At 40.3% G+C, this 19,297-nt stretch overlaps 1 protein-coding gene across 1 annotated transcript; it reads right to left on the minus strand.

Moving 5' to 3' along the window:
* Positions 1-8,293: 8,293 nt before the first annotated feature.
* LOC105907860 lies at positions 8,294-14,014 on the minus strand. Its single transcript, XM_031575086.2, has 7 exons — positions 13,579-14,014; positions 10,118-10,201; positions 9,840-9,927; positions 9,697-9,738; positions 9,454-9,517; positions 9,216-9,263; positions 8,294-8,678 (listed from the first exon to the last, which is right to left on the minus strand). The coding sequence occupies exons 1-7, from the start codon at positions 13,925-13,927 to the stop codon at positions 8,586-8,588; spliced, it is 768 nt and encodes a 255-aa protein (XP_031430946.1). The 5' UTR covers positions 13,928-14,014; the 3' UTR covers positions 8,294-8,585.
* Between the last annotated feature and the right edge of the window lie 5,283 nt (positions 14,015-19,297).

A 19,297-nucleotide genomic window follows, 5' to 3' on the forward strand; every position in this document is an offset into this window, starting at 1 on the left:
TTTTTCTCTGAGACGGCATTAGCGTTGCATTTGTTGCGGTGTAATATTTGACTCCATCCACTTCAATTAGTGGAATATTATTCAATTAGCTGCCCTATTATTGTTTGATTGTTTCCATGATATCGCTGAGAAGACCACACAGCAAGAGGCTGGTGAATAATTATCTGATAACCTGTGTTAAGATAAGTGTTCATCTCAGGTCTCAATCAAAGAACACAGTAGCCAACCTTCTGGTTCTTTTCCATTGTCTACTCTGTTTGAGTGAGATGTGTACTGTATGTGTACGATAAAAGCCAGAATGCGAGATGAAAATATTATGCATTAGTGATGGCCATTGACAGTGTTCCCTGACTTTGTTTTCTTCACTTCAGTTGACACTGCAGTCAATATATCGAACTGTACAGCAAGGTCATTTGTCTTACAAACAGAATATTACATAGTAAGCTGCATGTCACACAAGCACAGATTTCCAACAAAGACACGTTCATGCCTTTGATGTTCTCATAATAATGTAAAACACTACTGGATGTTTGCCATATACTGTACCAGAAACAAATAAAAGGCCATGTAGGAAAATTTTAGTATGAGTAAGAAAGGATTTACACGATACCCCTTGAATTAGTTTAGATTTGGATTAGATTCAGACGAAGTTTGGAAATTGACCGTTGAAAATTTGAAATAAGAGGGTGTGACCCCAGTGTACCCAAGGGAAATAATGGGTAAGGAATTAGATACAGTATAGCCTTCTGATTTCAATGGGGTCAGATGGGAGGTCAAATTCAATTGGCTGAAGGGGTCAACCAACCAGGGCATAGGTGGGAGGCGTTAGATAACCTTTTAAATAATGTGGCGCGGGGTTTATCTGGTAGATCTTTTTGTAAAACTCATCTCTTTGCTGTGGTTTAAATCCTACAATAAACTCCTTCGAAGAACGCCCCATCCTGGTCGAATTGCTGATTGAGACATTGCGTGGAATGCAATAAATGCAATCTATCTACGTACATATTTATAAGAGCCTTTAGAGGGAAAAGGCTTTGGTGAACTGCCTCCATCCAGTTCATCCTGTCCAATCACACCTGCCTGTCATCCTAGTACTCTACCCTTGGTGAACAGGAAGAAATGTTGCACAATTCCCCCCTATATGCTGCTGCAGGGGTTCTGTCCCTTGAAGCATTTGTCACATCCTGTCAGGTTTACCGGCAGTAAAGTAACCATTCACTCTCCATCTACACCAGGGAACCTGGAGGGGGGTGATTCAAGAAAATATTGGTAGGCAGCTGTCGAACACAGAGTCTCGTGCTGCACGTGATACATTTTATTGTGAAATATTAGAGTCAAATAACATAAATACAGTTCTTGGAGTCCAGTCACTCCTTTCTCTGTGACTTGTGGCTTAACATGATTGGATATATGCTGATAAGTAGTCAGTCATTGACTAAGGCGGATGGTACTTAGTGATTAGTTATTGTTCTGTACCCAGCAGACATTTTTTTTTTACAGCTCCTTATTAGAATTTGCCAAAAGTAGCACAGCCGACTGCAATGACACTATTGCACCTGTAGGGGGATTATTTCACAGAGGCTTACATTTTCGCTGTGTATGCCCTTAGCTGACTAGTTCAGAACTTTGTTTCGTTTTCGATTCGCAAGTACTTACTGACAGGCTTGGGTTGACTTTTTAGGTGCTTTTCCACTGCAGTAACTTGCAGGCCAGTTTTCCACTGCAGGAGACGCCTCTGTAGAACCTCTTCCAGGGCTGAAATAAGATTCTACTCCAGAGTAGGTACTTCTTATCTAGAAAATCTCTGGTAAAACAGTCTAATCAGGCCCTCCAGTTTTTTGCAATGCTGCATATTCCCTGATTTACAGCATAAATGGTGCATACAATTGCACAAAAATAAGACTTGATGTTAAATTGCCTCCTGATGGTGGTTCAAGGTCTGCCACTGCTTAATGTACCACTCATTTGGTGTCAGGTGTGTGATGGATTGACAACCACGGTGAAGTTAGCTCGGTAGAAAACATTCAATTGACGTTCATGACGTAGCTGGATCTATAACTGTTACCTCATTAAAGAGTTAAAGGAACTTACATATTATGTTATTCTGCCTTGTGTTCAGTTGTGAAATTGTAAATAATGTTTGCACGTGATGATAAACTTAAGGCCTAGTTGCATCCAACTGTTTATTCAGCCATTTATTTTGTATGGAGGAGGCATTCCAAAGTAAAAGCCCGTCCCCAAATTCATGGATAAGCCTAAAAAAAGGGTAATTTGAGTGAGTAGAATATCGGCAAAGTAGGGCAAGGTATGATCAACACATTTTGAATGATCATGTTTTCTTTAGGCAATAGTACAAGATTTCTCGTGATTATTGTTCTGTATATTAACAGGAACTTGTGATTTTGGAACAGATTTCAAAGGTTCAAACAACATGACATTTTATTTCAACTTAATTTCAATAACATTCTAGTATGGATGAAATTACCATATTAGTATGCTTGTGAATGTTCTCAGAAATTTGTGAGATCATATGATAGATAAATCTAAATTGAATGTTCTTATTGCATGAAATGGGGACATAAGAACACACACACACACAACAAAATATATATTAAAATATTATTACAAAAACAAAAGTACTCATATAGATCATCTGTCTGATGTCTGTGATTTTTATCTCTCATGTTTTTTAGTTATTGTGGAGTTTAAAGTGTGGTTGAGAGAAACAAAAAATTCTCACAAATGTTTAGAAATCACCAACACAAAATCTGTCATTTTCATTCCAAAAAATCCTGAATTCCTGGAGGGACTGTCTTATTTAGGTGAATTCCTGGAGAGACTGTGTCATTTTGGTGCAGCTGCAAGAAATATATCATCATTTTGTCATGCTAGGAGTTGGACATCGGCAGACATTATGTATGCCCTTTCTCTCTCTACAGCTTATTGTTCTGTAAATATCCTTTAACCTTAAGGACATCATAGAGCATTGTGTAGTGTTTTAACCTTACAGACATCATAGAGCATTGTGTAATGTTGGCCTTGGACTCCTGTCTGGAAGTCATAACATAATGTTCACGAATGAACAATCTTTTCTGCTAGAGTTGAAGGTGAAGATTATATACGGCCAGATAGGTAACAAGTGATATTACTTTCAGATGTCATATTTTAAAGTGCGTTTTAAGTGGCCCAAAGCATTTAAAAGCTTCGGGCCGATGAAAACTCACTTTAGTATGAAAGCGCAGGACCAATATTACTTGCGACCCATCTCTCTCGATGTATTCTTCACCTTTGAATCTAGCAGTGAATACTGTTCATATACACATTGGTTGACTAATGATTTCCAGGCAGGAGCCCAATGGCTTAAAGGGTTTGGACCACTGAAAACTCGCCTCAGTGTGACAGAATGTTACATCTGAAAGTAAAACTTGTCAACTGTCTGGCCCAAAGTGGTTTCACCTTTAAATCAGCCAGGTAACATTGTTGAAATAAACATTACGGTTGACATTTCGTGAGAAATTTCAGACTGGTGGCAGAGGAGGTTAACCCCTTGGGCTGCAGCCTGAGATTTGTCACATAATGTCAAATAAAGCGTGTATGAACAATGTTCACTAGCTGTCTTAAAGGTAAAACAAACTCTAGGCCAGCCTGATAGCAGGTGATACCAGTGTCATATATCATATTCTGTCATACTAAAGTGAGTTTTCATTGGCCCAAAGTGTTTAAAAGTTTAAGCCCTTTAGATCCTGCCTGGGAATTGATGGAAATTGATATTGCCATTAATTTATAGACTTACATTGCATTGCAAGCATGTTCTCCTGTGTGTGTGTGTGTGAGTGTGTGTGCGCCATGTGCATCGATAGTCTTGGCACACCTTTGTTTAAAGCCCCTAGCAGACATCATCCCCCCCTGCCCCAGGTGGAGGAATACACATCCATTGTCCACCATTTTGGGCCTGTGTGTGTTCCTTCATAGGAACATCCCCTCCCACTCACATGCCCCCTTCCCCACATTGACCTGTAACAAACCTATCACCCCCAATGTATCCTCCCATGATTGACTGGTATTTAACCTGTAACACTGTGGTGCCTCTTTAGTCTTTGCCTGCCTCTACTCGATGTTGGAATGGACTCCCTGCAGGAGCACCTTGAAATACACCTCCAGAAATATTTTGATTCGCCTCGTGGTCTTTTGTCTAATAGAATGTTGGCCTGAGATTCTCCATCAGAATCATCACATAATGTTGAACAATGAACAAAAATGCAATGTTCCCTGGTTGATTTAAAGTTGAAGAAAAAGTGAGGGCACGCATTCAATAAGTGTAAAGTTAATAAAGTGTAAGTTAATAAACTCAGTTCTGCCATAGGGAAATTTATTTTTATTGGCCCAGAGTATTAATATCCTTGAACCCTTACCTGGAAAGGACACACGATGTCAACCAGTGTGTATATGAACAATCATTGCTAATAAAGGGCATTCATATAATTCCTGAAACTGTGCTACAGGGAAAAAGGGACTCCAACATAATAGTGGCAAGTTCCTTAAAGGTCATGCTCAATGTGAAATAAGAAAATAGGAGGTAAACTATTGGGAGAGTTGAGACTATAATAATTCTGATACTTCCTTATAACATCAGACCCTCCATGGACAGCCTCCCTTTGTTGATCTTCAATAAAGGCATTACTACTCAACGAATCTCCGAAGTCAGATTTAACTTTAAACTATTTTATAATTAGTTGAGGAACAACAGCTACAGTGAACACTGAGAAGGAGGGGGACTCTTACTAGGCTATGGCATTGGACTATGCAATGGTAAAATGTCACCCAAAATCATCACCCACAAAATTCAATCTTGCAGCCACTAACCATTTTGGAAATAGCCCCAACCATGGCCACAACCACCCAGGTATCAATTGCATCTATCAACATCCCTAAAAGTGTCTAAAAAGCCCCTAACAAATATTCTTCTGTAGGCTTATTTGGAATGTAACCTTGTTTCCATTGTAGCCCAATTTGGAGAGAAAACTGTAACCCTGGTAACACTGCCCATGTCTATGTGTGAAAAACGGGAGGGGAAAAAAACAGTGGGTATTTTTCTGCTAGGCCTCCGTCAAACACCTGGCAGTCAAGGGAGTTGGAGTGTTGGACATGGCTTCACAGAATTTTTAATTGGTGGATCTAGGCCTCAGGGGATTGAAAAAAATATAGGACTAGTAGGCTGTGGTCACTCTGTTTAAAAAAAAAAGAAGAAGAACATTAACACTCTGGTAGGGATAGCCACTGAATGCTTGGCTGTTGGCAAGCTCAGTAGTTCAGTTTTATTTTTGTGAGATTGTGAGCTTGCTAGCTGACCAATTTTTTCCATTTAGCCCACTTGAATACTGTCGTCAAGGGAGCCCCTACCTTTTTTGTTCTTCCTCTCTTGACAAGAGCTAAGACTGCAGATGTGGAATCGGCTTGCACATGTCGCGACATTGTGCAGGAATATCCGACAGTTCCAACACAGGTCACACGCCTCTGAAGCTAGTGCTTCCCTGATTTGTCTGACTGACAGGCCACAGTGCTGCATCAGATGCAATGGCGAGGAACATGTGATCTTTAATATGTCCACACGGAGGAGTATCAGCATAATGACAGATGGATAATAATAGTTTTGTTTAAATTTATTTTTATGCATTAAAAGCACCTACTTCACCCCCCCCCCCCCCCCCCCCACCCTTTTGAACACTCCGTTGTATTTGCCATGATACATTGAATCTTCTCACTCTGACAGAAGCTGTCGTCTGCAGTTGACCCTTCCTTTGTCAGTGCGGCCCCTCCTGACAGGTATTTAGTCAGACAGTCAGACAGGTAGCTCAGCACGGCTCGAGGGGTGTCATGTACTCCTGTACTCATACGGGACAGTTGGGATATGAGCGATCGCCGCGATCTGTCATAGTGGGTAGTGCCGTGCATTTTTTTAGAATGATTCTTCACCGGCTGAAGAGAAGAGTGTGGAGGAGGATGAATGGGGACGAATCTGAAAAGGAGAGTCACCAAGTGCGATGACAAATCACAGCCAGACAGCTAAACAGGGAGTAAATGTTTGAGCAATATAAGACCGTGCGCCTGAACAAGTGAATGTGAGGAAATAAATGGACTGAATGTCCTTTTCCACCTACCACCTGCAATATTACCCCTGTAATGACACATGGTGGCACTGTGACAACACTGATGAACGGGCGCTGGAGGTGACTGCCAAGTAATGGTTGAGGAGGTGTTGTCTCGGCCTGACTATTAATGCAGGGCTGCCTATGAGTATGGCTGTAACGAAAGTGTGACAGCCCAACCTCCACCCGACGATTCAGAGTAAGAACAGTTTGCGATCCATGATAAATACAGGAACATAATGTAAGCACTAATAACTGCCTTGGTAAGTCGACTGTCTTGATGTACCAATAAATAAGGCGAAAGCTGGGACATCTGTTGAAAGCAGTGTGCTATATTAAATGTTATGTTTTGTACTGTGCTGATTTGAAATGATTAGCATTGGCAAGTTGTTAGTGGTTTTATTTGTTTGTTTATGTACTTAATTATTTAAAGATGTCATAATGCACATTTGCTGATGCAAGGGTGATATTTCATTCTTGCTGATTCTTGTAGGCCACCATGTGTTTTTTTTCATCAGCTGAGCTGAAGGGTGTTCTTCTGAACATCGCACCCAACATCCCACCCAGACACATACAAGGCTGTTAGATCAGACTTCACCGCACAGTTGACGCAGCATCGCCCTTTCCTCTTTTCGGTTCAAGATGTCCTGTTTTTTGTTTTGTCTTTCTGACTCAGCCACATATCATCATCATTATTGACTGAGCACAGGGCTCTTTTGCAGCAATGCCCTGATTGAGGCTACATAATACAGATGAACAATAAATAAACAAACCATAACAAAACAAAACAGACAAAAAATAAATAAACAAAACACATTAAACAACTCAGAAATTAAGTATAAAAAATATATATATATATATAATTATATAATATATATAATTATACGCATCTACTTAGCAGTCCTGTTCATATTAAATCTTCCTCCATGTCGTAGAAGATACGAATTGTACGTCTGAGTGGCCTAAGGGGGGGTCAAATGGCTTGAATGTTTGGTGGTACACTGATTTAATCTACCAGCTGAATTAGAGAAACACATGTGGAACATTAGGTGGTTTCCTGAAATAATAAACATGAGCAGATTGTCCTTTTCCTCAATTCAAATGTGTTAGAATGATGTGCACCGGAAACTGTGTTCAATTTGGCATATTCCCTTATCAGCAATGGATGTTTGGAGGCACAGAAAATTGCATCCATGCGCATCTCATAAAAATGAGGACACTTCATTTCTTAGTATTAAGTGAGGTGCTACCGTACTTTCGCAGTAGCCTTGCAAACACAAACTGATTCCAGCCCAGAGCAAAATTGCATTACTATGGCAACCTCTTGAAGTAGAAAGCTAGCCTACCTCACTGAACTTGAACATATGTGTATCCCTTAACAGGAAAATTACACGGCTCTTTTACTCCTTCTCAACCATCTTTCAAGCTAATGGTCTCAAGCCAATGGTCCGTAAAAATCTTTATTCCCCTAAAAGACATAAAATATTAAATGACACTTAAACTGTCAGGGAGATTTCCTATCTGTTCCTCTGTGTAGGTTCTGGGGTCGACATGGTATTGAGGGTAGACATATCTGATTGGGAGAAAGCTTGAATCAGTGTGAGTTTAGTGGGCTAAAAATCATTGGCAAACTGAAAAAAATGCAAGAAGAGGCCACAACATTACTTTAATATGTTAAACCAAACAAAAAAGAATATAACCAAAACGGTGTGACATTCACCTCAAAGCTACCGGTTTTGAATTAGTTTAGGATAATGTGCACCACTACATATAATTTTGATTGATTTCACATCTAATAACCATAATGGCACAAGCCGGCTTTGCTGCAACATTTCAGGATGAATGGTTTTAATGGTGTCATTGTTTTTGCTTATCAGAAAAAAAAATGGTTCAATTAAGACTTAGGCTGTTGCAAGCTTTATTCATTAGGTTGGTATTAAACCTGCATTTATGTTTCACGATTAACGATTTCCCATTAGTCATTCGCTGGAAGTTATTTGGTGAGATCATGCTGAACAAAAGGGGACACATGCAAGAGGAAGTGGATGACTGATAACTGAACGGTGCTTCATATGTTGTCAACCCCCCCCCCCCCCCCCCCCACCACACACACACACACACACAAGCAGAAGACCATCTGAGGTTCGGAAGTGCTCTAAGTGCTACATCTGAATTAGATTAATTACATTGGAACGTATTGAAAGGCGGAAGTCTTACATATACAATCTTTATGTACAATGAAACGCATATCCATATGATATATTTAACGTATTTCCAAACAACACTCCATACTGTACTTGGGTAAAATGAGACCTCACTGGGTATATTTTTTTACTTGTTTTTTTTTTGGACTCATCTTGAGTTCACCATTTTCCAAATCAGGCATCATTCGGCTGTACTGAGTATTGCTCTGTCTCTTTCTGTTCCGTTCTGTGTCCCTTACTCCGTGTTGGCATAGATGTCTTCATCTGGCTCTGCGAAAGATCCAAATCCATGATTCCCCTCCACTGCAGCGTCTTGGCTCTGCAGAAACTGTAAAGGCAGAAGAAGTAAAGTAAGGATCACATTTTGTTTTCGTTTCGTTTCGTTTGGCTGACACTAACACACAGAGATGATGCTTTCACGGCAAATTACCTCCCTCAGTATTCCAAACAACGAATGTACGAATGGTCCATTTGTACAAATAGAACATTTCACAGGCACTAACGCTTTCTCTTTCCTCAACACACTTACATTTACATTTAGTCATTTAGCAGACGCTTTTATCCAAAGCGACTTACAATGTATACACATTTTACATTTACACTGATGGCACACTGCACATCAGGAGCAATTAGGGGTTCAGTGTCTTGCTCAAGGACACTTCGACAGGGAATCGAACTAGCAACCTTCTGATTACTAAACGACTTCTCTACCTCCTGTACCACTGTCACCCCCGTGTGACAGTGGCACCCCGTGCCACTTACAGTGGCAGTCAGTGTGGTGTGAGCCTGTATGCGTGCGTTTTGAAATAAAAAAATACTTTATGGGAACACATGTACTTGTCATGGTAACGTGTGTATATCTCACCTCCACATTTGCATACACTTCATCTTCATGACCAACATCTGTGCCAGCCTGGGGAGAAAAAACCGAGTGAAGCAGTTGTGTTAAATTACAAAGAAGTAGCATTCGCTGTAGAAGTGAAAGTAAAAAGGTAAGTCCTTATCAGCACTGGAGCGGATTTGATTAAAGCTTTCTTAAAGTGGGGCTCTGAGGGGCTGATTGCACCCTTTGGAAATGATAAATGACACGATGACTCGAGTACCTTAATCACTTCAGTGTTGGCGTACACGGGATCAGTCATCTCAAGGCATGGCCTCTCACCTGAGCTGTTGGTTCAGACACAAGGGCAGACTCACACCAAACAATATGCTGGAATGCTTATATTAACATTCACATGTTGTCACATGTATGGGTCATAGTAAGCATACATATACACTTATCTCAACATATTTCAATAGAACAAATAAATGTCTGATGGTCGTTCAACCAATGAGTCAACACTCACAGCGTGTATACATTTTTGGGACATTGTGTGGTGTGTTTTCGCCTGTGAAAAGAATGTGGAAAAGATACATTGTCATGGGCTACAGCAAAAAGGCATAATGCTGATATGGGCTTAAAATGAATGCCCTCGTTCAGAGGACTTACTTATGTGCCCTGTGGCATATGCAGCACACAAGCATGGCAATGCCAATACACAGAGCACCTGTCGCAGGTAGAATTTTGATGAGAATGTCTGCCAGAAAATGACACAAATAGTGTTGAAAAAAGGTAAATAATGCTTTTCTTTTAAAATTGTACAAAGAATATTTTGTTTTAGTTCCAATCTGCTAAAATGACAGTATGCCCTATATATATATATAATATTGTGTCCTTTAAATCTAAAATGTATACTGTTTATGAAATATTTATAGACATTTACAGACCGTCTGTTACAGGGGATGCTGTTGTTGTATTCCTCTCAGTACTGGTGTGAGGTGTTTGTGTCACAGGTTCAGTTTGTGTCGCAGCTAGAGAACAAAACACCATGAAGATCATCAGTCAAACGAGACAGACATTTCTGAGTGCACACAATAGCACATTGCTGTCCGCCCTCTCTCCATTCAATAACTAAGTTTGATTGTGAACATTTCCGGAAAAAAAGAAAATAAAGTAATTATACTGAACCACACAGCCTTGGGAGACTGACCAGCTTGAAGACCCACCACACGCTACAATGACCTTTCCTTCAGTTAAAAAACTGTTTTGACAATGCAGTCGTTTCTTCACTATCCATACCCATTTAGTACTTGAAAGCCACAGCCATTGGCAACAATTGCTTGTGCAACAAAAAACTAATTTGAAAATGGGCTCCACACCATTAACACTAAGAGGTTCATACACATTAAAAGCATCATCCTTACTGTTTGCAGTCAGTACAGTGAGTTTAGATGGTACAAATGTGTACGCATACCATCACACAACTGATTCTCTTCCTCACTGTGTATATTTGAGGAAGGAAACCCTGAAAAGCTGTCAAGATATTCAAAGAAAATAGAGGCCACCGGCCGACACCATGCAACACACATTCAGTTCAGGGACTGTGCAGTCATGTTGTCCATACTGCAACCGAACACCTTCCAGTTCAAGAGCGTGTTGTTTTGTTCCTGCAGCACCCCAGCTGATATCACAGCTCTCCCCTCTGTTTTAGAGAGGTGTTACTGAGGAGAGTAGGCCCACTGAAACAAAAATAATTTCCCACCAACCCTCACAGGAGCTGGATCGCATTAATGAATCAATACATCAAAACTGAGTGCTGTGCTCTGTCAGGAAGCCTGTCATGTCACACGAGAGAGAATAGACTCTGCTGTATGCCCACAGCCAACACAGTCCAGAGAGAAAGAGAGAGAGAGAGGGGGGCGACTGTCCAGAGAGGCCTCTTTAGTTCTTTATGCTGATCATGCTTGATTAGACAGCTTATTTACAAATTAACATTAAACTTTTAGGTTTGTTAACTGTTTTAAGCAAACATCTGTTGCAGAAATCTGTACGTTCTTCCATAAATTATGTCTCGAAATGCCTTTGATGTCTGATTGAAATTGAGCAAAAGGGGCCCTCCTGAAAAAGCCAAATTCATACCGTAGTTGAATGTTTTATTGCTGAATTATATTCTATTGATGAATGCTGTATTCAGTTGTAAAACTATAACGAAACGAGGTATGTGATGGCAGTAGATCCCACAAGCAAGTCAGTCTAACTCAGTGGAATTATTAGTTGTGTTGAATAGCTATCCTGGTCTGAAGGAAGTTCTCCTGAGCAAAGGGAACTCCACTATCTCCAACTAGCAGTGGCACAGTCAGAGCAGGTCTCTGTATATGTAACCAATCCATGTTTTTATGCTCATATAAAGGCCTATTCATAACTATATATATATATATATATATATATATATATATTAGGGCTGTCAATAGATTAAAAAACAATAACTAATTAATCGCACATTTTGAAATTAATTAATCGCGATTAATCGCGATTAAAAGTTTTTTTTCTTCTAAATCTAATAAATTAACGAGTAATCACTTCATACAGCGTGTATTTTAGACACTGTTGTTTAATTGTATTTTTTTTTTAAACACAATGGTGCCCCTTGACGGTAAATCGTAAGAATTTCCCCTGAAGCAATTCGAATCACCTCAATCAGCCCACTGTCCTCAACTATGTTGATGGGCCGACAGTCACCGGCAACCCAAATGGCAACCTTTTCACGGACTGGTCTAGTTATTTTCCTAGAGAAGTCATGGAGTGTGGGTTGGCGATCATCTAACCTGGGACTGCTTTCTGACAGGTGCTTTGCATTAAGGTGATAACTTCAAGACGAGCTGCTTCTGTGATAGCTAAATTCAGCTTGACAAATGCTACATACAACTTTAGTTTTGTCGATTGTTCCGTCATTTTGGCTCTTAAACAGAGACTTTCCGCCCAACAATCCCTCAGCTCTCTCCATCTTCAACTACCGCAGTGGTTCTCAAACTTTTTCTGTCATTCCCCACTTTGAACAAGGGGGGCTATTCAAGCCCCACCTGTCCCTCATCGCTCCCATAAAATGGTAGGCCAAGTCTGGCCTGATGTAATTCCCAATCCTCTCCCCACCTCTTCTCCGCCTCGCTTCCTGTCATAACTTCATGTCCTATCCAAATAAAGGCATTTAAAAAAAAAAAAAAAATATTATTTTTTTTTTGAAGTTGCGTTAATTGCGTTAAAATATTTTATCGCGTTAATCGCGGCCGCATTAATCGCATAGATTAACGCGTTAACGCTGACAGCCCTAATATATATACAACTGACTACAGCATTCATCAATAGAATATAATATATATACAGCATATAGCTCTATGTATATATATATATATATATATATATATATATATATATATGCTGTACTACATATGATCAAGGTATTGAGTTGAAAGCCGTGTACTGCACTTGCACAAGGGAAAATCTTGGGGGAGTTTGCTACAGCCTACGCACATTGCAAACTCGCTGACAGTCTGCATTCTCCCAAGGAAAAAACCCTCATATCTTTGAACAATATAGCCAAGCAGAAACCCAGCTTCCACTTCATAGCCATCGCCCAAACCAGCCGAGGGACGCGGAGCTCCAAGGCCAGCACAGACCATTGTGGAATGGGACTCAGAAGTGGTGTGCTAATTTCCTAGGTTTTACATCAAAGGGTAAAAGAAAATGAGTGTGGATGGTCGCAAACAAATTAGTCTGAATGCTCGCAACAAACCTTAAAAAAGGTTGCCATCATACTGCTAAATGTGCCTTTTTAGATGGAAATCACGACCAAGAGATCCCATCACCGAAAGAAATATCGCTCTTTTTTTCTTTTCTCTTCTCCTTCACTTGTTGTACAACGTGCAACTTTTCATGTCATTCTGTCTCAAAAGATCAGTTACTAGTACAACCTAGCCTACAAATGAACTGAGCCAAGTCTATGGTGCCTTTCTTCTAGAGCCCTGAACTCCTCTGCCATAAATAACTGAAAAAACTGAACTCACATCCTACTGTAAAGTTGAAAGATGTGCTGTTTTTCTTCCCGCCATGATACTGAGCAGAGCACGTGATTGGCAAATATTATTATTACTTTCTACCTAGAATAACACAACAAAATACTACCCTTGAATGGACATACAGTATAGTGTATACACGATAACTTCAATGACAGTTGCTCATATTGACAAAATATTTCACCATTTTCCCTGCATTTGAGTGAGGGAGAATCGGGACAAGCTTCACAAAAATGCGAAAATAACACTAAAACTTACATTCAAATTTTTTTATGGTTAAAATGACACAAGCATAGTAACATTGATGCTGCAGACATCATTTCATGTGTGTCACTCACAGGTCACGCTGAGGATGACGGAGATGATGGCCTTCTTCCCGCCATGATACTGAGCAGAGCACGTGATTGGCTGTTGGTGGTCTGAGGCGATGGCATTAAAGGTCAGGCTGGAGGTTAGTTGATGTTGTCCCGCCGTCTGTTGCTCTGATTGGACAGTGATACTGCCGTTATGACTCCAGGTAATGGTTGGAGGGTGAGGGGGACAGGAATGAGACACGGAACAGGAAACAGTCACACTCTCTCCAGCCCTCACTTCCTTTTTCACTCCAGACAATGATGGAGGGTCTGCCTCAGCTTCACAGGAAGGCAAGAAAAAAATCACTCTCACACTCAAACTGAAATAACACATCAAAACATTAGCCTTGAACTATATTATATAGATGACTTCTTCAGTTGCCAAAAGCAATATTTAGCAAAAACACAAATTCCATGACCTACCTTTAAAAGTAATTCTTGTCGGATTTTTGTAATATGAATAATTATTAAACCCTGGCATCACAATTCTAAAAAAATATGGACCAGGAGTATCATGTTGTTTTACACTATTTATTTGAAGTGAACAGTTCTTCTCCTGGACATTTCCCGGCATTGAAGTGCGGTTCTGGAAACGTTCGGCTATCTTTGATACGTTACTGTAAACCGTTACTGTTTTTTCCCCCTTGGTTGACTGAATGAACCAAAATGGCTTCCAGGCTGTGATGGTGTTTGAGGGATGATCATACGTGCAGGGGATTACAACACAGGAACCCCCCAATGCAACTACAGACGTGGGAATATTTGATGTCCATGTAGCACTTCCAGAGCAGACCACATAACCTGGACAAATTAAAAACCAAAATGAGTTGACTTGATGATTAGTTTCCTCACACATTACATTACAATTACAATGCATTGTAAAAAAAAAACAGTTATCTGCAGTTTGTGCCTGAAATTGCACGTGCATTTGATGGTAATCCCCTTAGAGTAGAATAGATTACAAATGACTTCTGATGAGCTACAGAGAAAAAGAAAATCATGTCCATACCTTGGAAATGTAGAATATAGAAAATTAGGATTAGCATCATAATCCTGGTGTTCCAGTCGCCAGTCAGTCTTAAACCTGGGGGAAGTGCAGAGGGCGTGTGAAGCTGGGGATCGTAAAGGCATTGTTCACCCACAAAATGAAACTCCTACCTTCTCTACTCAACCACGTACCAGTGGCCATCCATCACAGGTTTGCTTGTCAGTGCAATACGAAACTGAATTATTCAAATAAAGGGAATCGGTGGATCAGTGATCAGGAAGAACCGGCTAAAAGCGTGAGGAGTGGCACAGTTGAATCGTTAACAAATTATTTGGAGAGTCTGCCTACAGTGAGTTTCCAGATGGTTTGTTGAAATTCAAGTTCAGTCTTTTTCATTGTTTACTGTTTTTAACTGTAATGAACTATTGTTATTTGTTTATGTAACATCACCTCAACCAAATCTAACCCCTAACCTTAATCATACATTGTAGTTAACAGAGTTTCAACAGATAGTTTGTTTATAGTTTGAGCATCTGTAGATAGTAGCTTTGCCTGAGGACAATTATATGGGATTGAAACGTTGCAAACCGTAACTGAGATTCAACTGTGTACTGCTCCTTTCCTTGTTCCTTTGAGACAATTCTATTGTTTTGGCGAATTGAATTGAATTGAATTGAATTGTTCACCACTCTGAGCGCACTCCCATTCGAACCCTTTTGGATGTGCTCACAAAAAAAAAACTTTTTGTAAGTCCTTGTGGGTCTCACGGAGATGATTCCTAGCATTGGACTCCACTGGAAGTCCTGCACCTTCATTACTCACACCCATACTGTTACCTTTACAATATTTCACTCAACAAAACACCGCCCTTGATGCAGGAGATAAACACATTCATTTTATCAGTTCAGACTGTCCGATGTTTATAGTCATAGTGTATTCAGCAATACTGTAGACGGTGTTGAATTCATCGTGGTAATGCTGGCAGGGTTATGTGCAAAGGCCAAGCTCATACAACATTAACATTTTGTCTGAATGTGTAAAGGAAGAAAAGTATGCAGTGCCCCCCCAAAAGCATTAAAGCATTAAAGCAGTACGTGAAGAATGTCCAGGAAACTGCTTGTATTTACTGTAATCTAATAGTGCCAGTAGCCATTTGATATTTGGTAATGATTTTTCCACAATTCTACCCCTTTTAAGCTGCAACTGCAAATTGCCTGGAAAATCCTATGCCATTTGATAACACACACATACTTACAGAGTCTGAATGCTTTCCAGCCTCCTAAATCCTGCTTCTGATAAAGAAAACACTGAGCTGAGTTCAGCAGTGAGTAACGGTCCTGTCACCTTCAGCACACACCCTTCCGCTCTGATGTGATCGGTGGCAACAGAAAACACCCACCACCTCCAACAGGAACTAAGTGTCAACATTTTGATAGCAAGAGTATTTCGACAAATTCAAGTGTAAACTATTCAAATTATTCATGTCTATCTCTGGTTAAATTAATGCAAATGATTGACATGTGGAATACGTAGGTCAGCATAGCTCTGTGAATGATGTCAGCAAAACGAACTTTTCTGGTTGTTTTTGTCACACTGTTGTGTGTACGGCCACAGCGTTTTCTTAAACTGCCATCTGGCTGCTTTGCACAAACAAAGAACCAATTGCTTTATCTTCTGCTGACGAATTTCATAATTGGTCTAAAATGTTGCTCTCTTCCCAGTGACACCAGCGGCCAAACCCATGTTCGCTGTATTCAGACATGCCATTGGATTCCACCTGCACTACAGACATAGGTAATGGCCACCGATCCTAATTTTATTTAAAGTGATTGGAACAGCTTCCGTCTTAAATCATTAACACATGAGATCAATCAGAGACTATGAATAAGTCTATGAACTATGAACTATGAACTATGAACCAACCCTACCAAACCCTTAAGAGAGAAGAGAGCTCCAACACAGAGTACTTCCCCTCAAAAAGGCCCATACGGCTCTCCTTAAACTTCTGAACCAAAATGATGCGCCCTTCAACAGCTGCCACAAAGCCGTAGTCAGATAGCAGATGTGCGTGTGTCCTCCGTGTCATCACTCAAACCATCCCGCGTAACCCTTACGTGGAAAGGAACAGAAATTCAGAAATGTGTTCAAAGCTGCTTTTCTCTACTAGCATGTACAGTATGGGTTCTAATCCCAGTAGGCAGTGCTTCGGGGCGCTTTTTGGGGTGGAGATGATTCCCACTCAGTCTTCATTGGTTTCGGTGTGATTTGATTTGCTTCAAGAGTGAATCTGAGTGGGCAGAGGCGCGGCCCTCTAACACTATTCACTTTCCAGAACATTATCAATGCACTCACCAGCCACTCTTTTATAATTAGTCCTCCTTAAATGTAATGGGCTATCATGAACAATCAACAAACCATCTGCTGACACTCTGTTGACTATAGGGAATAAAAATAGGTGATTTATTTGTGGTTAGAGTTAGGGTAACCCTCGATTATGGTCAAAGTTAGTTGACAGGTACTTGAGACAGACTGAAGAATTCGACTTGACTATGAGGTAAAAACTGATCTTATTCCTCTGTCCTCATTTGCTGGTAACTTCTCTGTCAGCATTTTTGCTTAGGGTGGGTACATTGGATGTTTATGCTTATTGGCAGAGAGAAAGAGAGATAGAAACTAGCCCACTTATGTCATTGCATCGGAATCAAAGAGTTTCATTACAAAGAAGATAACCATCAATCACATTTAACTCGTTTTCCTGTGATGTATCAGCAAAACCATTATTTTGATAAATGATAGAAAACCTGCTGATCGGGGCAAATTTAGTACCTCACACATTCTGTGTACCTGTGCTTCAATTAGTACAGCGTGTAGCTTTAAAGAATGTCAACGTACAGGGACCGCATGTCCTGGAAAAACGAGTGCTGAACTGTATTATCAATCACCTTAAATGTTTTTGCTGCATGTGTGATATATGCAGATGCGCTGTAGCGTTTTAAAGCTATTCAGAATGGGGGTGGGGGGGGGGGGGGGGGGTGCTCCATAAGTCTATTTCCCCACACAATTTAGGAGCTGGGCCAAAAATGTTTGCAAAAAGTTCAACATTCATCAAATCTTTAAAGGTGTCTTCTCTTGATTAGCGGCTTGTGTGAGCTCCATCCTCTGCACAGAGGGAGGTGTGTACTGAGCATATGGAGAAGAGTGATTCCGCGTTCACTGGCTTCACATACAAATGAATTGCAAATGAACAGTTTGGATAAACGCCACCAAAGGTGTTCAGAAGGTGCTAATTCTCTGTTTATTCTGTCAGGCCTTATGGTGAGGAACAATGGCATTAGCCCAAGAGATGTATATACTGATATGTATATTCATATGTGTGTGGGAGAGGGAACACCGGACAAGATGTTGTACCGTGAATGTATTAAAACCAGGTTGGTTTGGTCAGACAGTTTGCTGGGTTCTTGCTAAATGTAACTCAAGAGTTTCCTTTGAGCATAGTTTTGGCCTGCATCAAAAATGTCTGGTTGCTACCTTTTCCATTAGCTAAATGGGAAAGTACATGTTTCTTTAGGCATAGAATGAAATGTTCTTGCCATAGAAATGCATCTATTTTGGTTGACACCTTGTTACCAGGGAAATGTTCTCATAAAAGATCCATTTGGAGACACACATACTCATGGTACTCATGGATCCAAAATGTGTTTGGCAGACTATTTCTAAGAAAGTTGGGGTTGGGGGGGAGTACCGGTAGTCCACAAAGTGGCCACATCTCTGTTTTGAAAATGTAGAAATGCGTAAACTGAAAGCATATTTAACTAAAAAGGCAGTATCGTCTATGTGGAGTGAAATAAGATCAAATTACCATGGTGACAGAGGATGAACTTGTTTTTAACCTTTAAGTGAAGTGTCATAAGACATTTCCTGTGCAAGAGTGAAACAACATCTGACACCATCTGAGACTTGTGCAATGGGTTTTTCCTGACCTGATCTCAGTCTAGGGCTAGAGTTTCAATTTAAAAAAAGATAGATATTTTAACCAACCTTCCCTTTTGAAATAAGATGTCCTTGCCTTCAGTGTCAGTGCCTCTGCAGGTCAAGCACAAGTCAGAGGTTAGAGGTCATGTTCAGCAGTTGGGCATCACCAAGGCAAAGACATGTTGATGTTTAAAATGATCCACCAATGGCGTATTTTGGCTACGTGGATGGAAGCGTTAATTGTAAGTATTATGTGTACAGGAGTAAATAACATCTAGATACCATTTCTCCATAGCTGACTTCTCTCAAGATTAAAGATGATACAAGCTAGTCCAGATATACTGACTCTCTGCCACATGTTGTGCACCAACTGTGTAACATTTTTCAGTCTATATCCAGTTGGTAAGACGAGATGTTTTGACCCTCTACATCTATAACTACTTTATGATATTTCCATAGTCTACTGCGAAAGGTGAACTCTTTTGGGGACTTAAACCCTTGAAATCCCTTAATGTGAGTTGCATATTCTTTAATGCAGGAAATGTATTGGCTTAGCCATGTAACAGCAGTCTGAAAGTCCTGAAGCAGTCCTTTCCATTTCATGTGACCTGTGTTTCTGAGATAAAGACCGTTCGCTGCAGTGCCATACCTGTTTGGTGATCATTTTCCTCTCTGAATGCGACTGAGTTAATTGAATATTTTCGAGTTAGGGTTCAAGGAAAAGCTGCCTCCATCACAGCCTAG

Source organism: Clupea harengus, chromosome 1 (genome assembly GCF_900700415.2).
Source record: "Clupea harengus chromosome 1, Ch_v2.0.2, whole genome shotgun sequence".
Taxonomy (NCBI): Eukaryota; Metazoa; Chordata; class Actinopteri; order Clupeiformes; family Clupeidae; genus Clupea; species Clupea harengus.

Coding starts and splice junctions, on each gene's coding strand:
- LOC105907860 (XM_031575086.2), bottom strand. CDS start 13,927: ATGTGTTATTTCAGTTTGAGTGTGAGAGTGATTTTTTTCTTGCCTTCC. Junction 9,739..9,839: donor ATATGCCACAGGGCACATAA/GTAAGTCCTCTG, acceptor TTCTTTTCACAG/GCGAAAACACACCACACAAT. Junction 9,518..9,696: donor CCCAAAAATGTATACACGCT/GTGAGTGTTGAC, acceptor CTGAACCAACAG/CTCAGGTGAGAGGCCATGCC.